Source organism: Nicotiana tabacum, chromosome 16 (assembly GCF_000715075.1).
Source record: "Nicotiana tabacum cultivar K326 chromosome 16, ASM71507v2, whole genome shotgun sequence".
NCBI lineage: Eukaryota > Viridiplantae > Streptophyta > Magnoliopsida > Solanales > Solanaceae > Nicotiana > Nicotiana tabacum.
This window is the reverse complement of record NC_134095.1, coordinates 23,765,015-23,770,647: the sequence shown is the minus strand read 5'-3', so window position 1 is coordinate 23,770,647 and position 5,633 is coordinate 23,765,015. Positions and strand designations below refer to the sequence as shown.

The window sequence follows — 5,633 nt, the reverse complement described above, 5'->3', positions numbered from 1 at the left end:
AGAAAAAAAAATTCAATTTTTATAGAAATGAAAAACTTTTCTTTCTTGTTTGGATACAAATCTCTCTACAAAAAATTTGAAGCAAACGCCACTTGGTTTTCAAAATGTCAACAATCAAGGTTGATTTTCCGATGTTGTAGTAATCTGCTTCTACTATTCTATAATTTTTGCACCTTCAAGAAAGATTTAGGATTTTAGGGATGAATAGATTTTCATCGTCTTCTCTATCATTTCATACAAAAATTATACAGAATGGTTCAAAGATGTTAGGAGAGATAGCCGTGATAAAGGCTTTGATTGCATGCATAAAACACAAGAAACAAGTGCTTTTGAGGGTTTACATTAGCAATATATACATGCAGTTTAGGAACCTTACAAACAAGAACAACTTTAAACTTACTGATTGATCAACACCTACTGAACTCAACCAGCACCATCTAGGTCACCGTACTCGCTTCCTCTTGGACTGCCTCTTCAAGCTTCCCTCCTTAGGCTCTGGTGACAAGCCGTCCAATTTGGCACCCACAGCAGAACTCCACAGCGCCCTTTCAACGTCTGAGGGAGTAAAACAGTCTCCTTTTGCAGATAACTCCTATTAAGCAATTGCCAAAGGAACACATAGTGAGATAGATCGTACGCTTCAAAGGAAACAATATACAATGTACCAAGGGTTTAGAAAAAAGAAAGCTAAAACAAATTACAAATACGATAAAGCTTCTGTTTTGGTTCAGGGAAAAATCACTTAGCATTGAGTAAAAGAGCCCACATTCAGTCTTAGACGCTTCCTCTCAGAAAACACAAACTCTCAATCCTTCATAAGATTAACGGCTTAAGTATCTAGAACGAGGTAGGGTATCCGTGAGGTCAGGTTTTAGTCTTACACATTTTTACTTCAAAAGATCATTAGACATTTAAACTTCCAGGAATCAATCAGCATATGAAATCAAGTTAACTCCTGAAAACCATAAATGTATTTTGGGGCCATCACATAAATATCGCGTTCTTGATTCACCATCTCATCAGGTCCTTGGCCGCAAATCTTGTCATACAAATGGCCTAAACACCATTCTTTTTCTACATTGAGGTCAACTGTATATTCACAACAATCACTTTCTCCCACCAGCATCAGTAGTGCCTTTCTTCACAAAAAATTATTATCTTCATCCAAAGAGAAGGACATTTGAGGCAGGACTACAAGAGGCATGAAGAAAACTTCTAGGAGATACGCGCACAATTAGCATTCTCTGATATCCTAGTAAAAGAACAGCAGCAGAATTCTTGCTTCATCTGAACACGACATGTAGAAAACGTCTGATACAGGACATGATCATTTGTTCTTTCCTCACAGTGTGGCCTTGAATGTAACTTGCACAAAACAAAGTCTGACACAGAACATGATAGTTCGTTCTTTCCTGATAGATGTGGCCTTGAATGTAACTTTAGGAATCATCACAAACTGAATGATGATATCCACATGCTATATAAAGGCAGAAAACCACATATCTTAGGACATACAAGTGTAAACCAGGACAATGATAGGCTGGTGTCCAGCATTTTTGTCCTAGCTAATCTAACGAATTATTTGGAACTAGGAAGACAAAGGATCTCTCTTCAACCAAGCTTTCAGGTGGAATAAATCAGAAGATTTCAATAGGTTTCCTACTTCATAATGACACCATTACAACAATATTGTTCTCTGGTCACAATCAATCTCATTTAGATGACAACTAGATATGTGACTATTTGTATTGAATTCTACTAGTTGTAATCTATGTGGTACGTTACAACGATATCTAAGCCCTTTGTCATGTATTCCAAAAAAAATAAATTAAATGAAGTACTTCACAGTTTGAGCAATTTGATGATATCATTCTCAAAAAACAGAGTAACCACACACAGATGAAAGCATCATTTTAACTAAAACATAGAGAAGAAGTCTAGCTAACCTTGGATTTTTCCTGCAATTTGTCCACTAAAACTAGATACTGTTTCAGAGTATAGTCTTTCGAGTTACCATTTGCAGCCACCATTGCCTAAGAACAACGGCATTTTCACATAAATCAATCATCTAACTACACTTCAATCATCAAATCGCAGAGAATCAAATAGAGTTTTCCACAACAAGAAAGTAATGATAAAATTACTTCATCCGACATAAAAGGTGCAATATCCGGTGCGAAAGCAGCCAAAACTGCGGAGGCTGTAGCTGGACCAACGCCTTTCAAGACAGTGAGTTCTGAAATAGCTTTTGAGATATCAGGTAGAGACTGAAATGCCTTCTCTGAAGCAGATCTCACAACAGCGTCGTCCAGTGATGACACAAAATCCAACAGCCTAGGCCTGCATAACAATTATCATACATTACTAGGGGCGGATCTGATGTATAACTCATGGGTTCATCCGAGCCCAGTAGCTTTGGCTCGGACTGTGTATATGCTAGAAAATTCACCAAATAAGTACATAGTAGATCTCGAACCCAGTAAATTAGATGAACTGCAGTAAAATTGGGAACTCGAACCCATAATGTTCAAATCTTGGATTCTCATTTGTGTGTTACATGGATTTTTTCATAGCCTTAAGTACCTTGTCTAATGTAACATAGATGTAATTATATTCTTCAAAATACACTTAAATTAGCCAAAAAGAAATTGAACAAACTGTACCAATTACTTACACAAACTCATATCAAGTTAATTCATTCCTATAGTCGAGTCCATTACCATAGCAATTATCAAAAGTAAATCTTCCTCCTTCCCCTTTTATGCCGCATTAGAAATCAAAAACATTTTAAAAAACTTGTGGTCTAAAAACAAGCAATAGACATTTGCGTATAAAATTAAATTATTTCTAAATATACAAATGTGTGATTCTTTCGGATGCAAAATAAAAAGGAAAGTGTGTAACAGAAATTGATAGTGAAGGAGTACATATATTTTGTCATAGGCAAGATGAAGAGGGAAGTACAAACCTCCATTTGCCTCTAGTAAGCTTCCATTGCATGAGCTTGGTGAGTTCGGAGGTTGTAATGTAACTAGGGTTTCGTTGCCGGAGAACGCCGGGAAGTTCATTCCGGTAGAAATCATCGAGCGAGACGAGGTTGGGCTTGTTCAGTGACTCGATACGGACTCCGTAAGAAGATAGGGCATCCTTCCACAGGCCCAAATCGGAGCATTTGAAGTCCATCGCCGGCGATTACAGTTTGGAGCTCAAAAGAGGAACTGTCGCGCCATTTCTTATAAATATTGTGAAAATTTCTATGCTGACACCACTGAGTTTCTTGAAAATACAAGAGAGTCCACTAAACTTATTTTAGGTTGTTTGGCTAACATATGCATAAGTTATTAGAGTTTCAATTCAAATCATATTTTTAAAGTGTGATAAATTCATAGAAGTTATGCAAGAAATTTCAATAAACATTTTAGTATTAGAAAGTGTATTTCTCTCTTTTATATACCTTATTCTTTTCATTAACATATTTGATAAATACTTAAATCTTTTTAGGGTTATTTGGCTAACATGCAAACGTGGTTTAGAGTTAAAAATGTTGGCTATCCCTTTAATAGTGGTCCTAAAAATGCCTCCATTGATTTATGTATTTGGCCAAAGCCCATTCTTTATGTTTTTATGTATATACTATAGCTTTGTTGATATTGGTAGGAGGGAAAAAAACTTGATTGTGCTCTCTCTCATTTTCTCTCTGAGGTCTCTGGTGAGAAGAGACAGCTATTCCTCCATTTTAACTAACACAAAATGCTTTTGAATCAAATATTTACATTGTTAACTGTCTTTTCCGTATGAATGAAAAGAAAAGGAACCAAAAGAAAAAGTAAATAATAGGTTCTATTTCGCTTAGTACTGAGGTTAAAATTCTCGAAAACAGAAGAGGCTTACACGATGAATCAGATCCAAATGTGAAGATTTTTTATATCACATTCTGTCGAAATGTAAATTTATAAAATAGAGAAACAAAGTAGGCAAATTCCTAAAGTTAGTTCTTGAGTATCCTTTAATTTTTTTTTTTTTTTTTTTTTTGTAAGAAGACAAAGAGCTCTGTACACGTGTGTTAAATGGAAAACCTATCCAACTGTAAATCTGTAACACATTCATATCTAATGGTCTCCATGGATCTTGTTGTCACAACGACTAATTATTATTCCTACACCCCACGTTAAAGAAAAAGAAGTAATGAAACGATTTTCGGAAATGTCTAGAATGGACATCATTAAATATCTGTTAATGTTGCATTAGAATGCTTACTTTAATATAAGTGATCAATTTAGTTTTTTTATTTTGGTCCAAAATAAGTGTCTATTTATATAATCAAGAAAAAATTCAATTTGTTTTTTCAAAATTACCCTTAGGTACGTATCGCTAAAAAATCACTTACTCCTCATATTTGAGAAGAGAAGTAAGTGCTATTATACTATGGTGCAACATTTAATGAAGGGTAGTTTAGTCACACTAACTATTTTCATCTAGAATTTAGTATTTTTTTAATGGGTGTGCCCAAAGTAAAGTGATCACTTATTATAAACCGGAGGGAGTAACACATAAGTATACGATTATTCTAGACATTAAATCTTGGACAGTCTATGAAACATTCATTCGTTTACCTGTGTTTCAAACTCTTTCTCGCTACTTCCCTATTTTTTTTTACCGGTCTGTCTTGATTTTCCGGCAACTTAATTCTATCTTTTCTTGTGCATATACGTGCATAGAATTCTTTTTTATGCTCATATGCTAATTATTATTCACTTATCATAAAAAAATCCTATCAAATATATGAAATAAGTCTTTCTCTAATATTCAAATATAAGAAAAAAAATATTTTCCTTTTAGTTTCAAAGATTAAATTTCAAGTTTTATCCATTTTACTATTCAAAGTCAGTTAAAATAAGTTTCTAATATTTCACTAAAGAGTTTTTAGTTTTCTATGGAAACTTGATTTTTCTATATCTATGTGAATGATACTATTTTTATTTTTTCATAAAAGACGGATAAATAAAAGAGAAAAAATTCAAGAAATTTGATCTGTTTATGTGTATCTGTAATAAACTTAAAAACGTGATTTCTTGTCTTGGACGGTTATGTAAATGTATATAAATATGGAATCTTCTATCTATATTCTATATAGAATTGGAAAAACAAATCCATATTATTATGCCAAGTGTCAAAATAATAATTGAACATGTGTCCGCTTTTAAGACTAACCTCCAACTAACTTGGAGGTTAAAAAATAATTTAAAATAGAAATAATTTTAAATAAAGAAATATTTACAAAAAAATAGGAAAAAAAACAAGAAAAAAACACCTGATACAATTCAAAAAGAATAAACGAGTGCCCCCCCCCCCTAAACTTCTTTGCTAAAAATCTGTAGTTGAATTCTATATTATTTAAATAAATAAATTAAAAGATGAGAAAACCCCCATGATCCCACAAAAATTGTAAAATCACAAAAAGATAACAAATTAACACAACGAAAGCTGCTGCATAACAGTTGCAATGAAACCTGTCAAACTTAAGAAATATCAATTACAAAGAAATAGGGGGGGAAAAAAGAAAAAACTGTCGCAATTAAAAAACTAATAAACGACCTTCTTTGTTAAAAAAACTGTATCTGAATTCTATATTA

The 5,633-nt window shown here is 33.3% G+C and overlaps 1 protein-coding gene across 1 annotated transcript; it reads right to left on the bottom strand.

Moving 5' to 3' along the window:
• Window positions 1-285: 285 nt before the first annotated feature.
• LOC107780148 (uncharacterized) lies at window positions 286-3,457 on the bottom strand. The gene is made up of 4 exons (XM_016600666.2): window positions 2,969-3,457; window positions 2,145-2,340; window positions 1,947-2,033; window positions 286-592 (listed from the first exon to the last, which is right to left on the bottom strand). The coding sequence occupies exons 1-4, from the start codon at window positions 3,181-3,183 to the stop codon at window positions 443-445; spliced, it is 648 nt and encodes a 215-aa protein (XP_016456152.1). The 5' UTR covers window positions 3,184-3,457; the 3' UTR covers window positions 286-442.
• Between the last annotated feature and the right edge of the window lie 2,176 nt (window positions 3,458-5,633).

Bases quoted from the DNA above. Each gene is read 5' to 3' on its own strand.
- LOC107780148 (XM_016600666.2), bottom strand. From the start codon at position 3,183: ATGGACTTCAAATGCTCCGATTTGGGCCTGTGGAAGGATGCCCTATCT. The intron at 2,341-2,968 runs GTTTGTACTTCC...ATTGTTATGCAG, and splicing joins CTTACTAGAGGCAAATGGAG to GCCTAGGCTGTTGGATTTTG. The intron at 593-1,946 runs GTTAGCTAGACT...ATTGCTTAATAG, and splicing joins AATTGCAGGAAAAATCCAAG to GAGTTATCTGCAAAAGGAGA.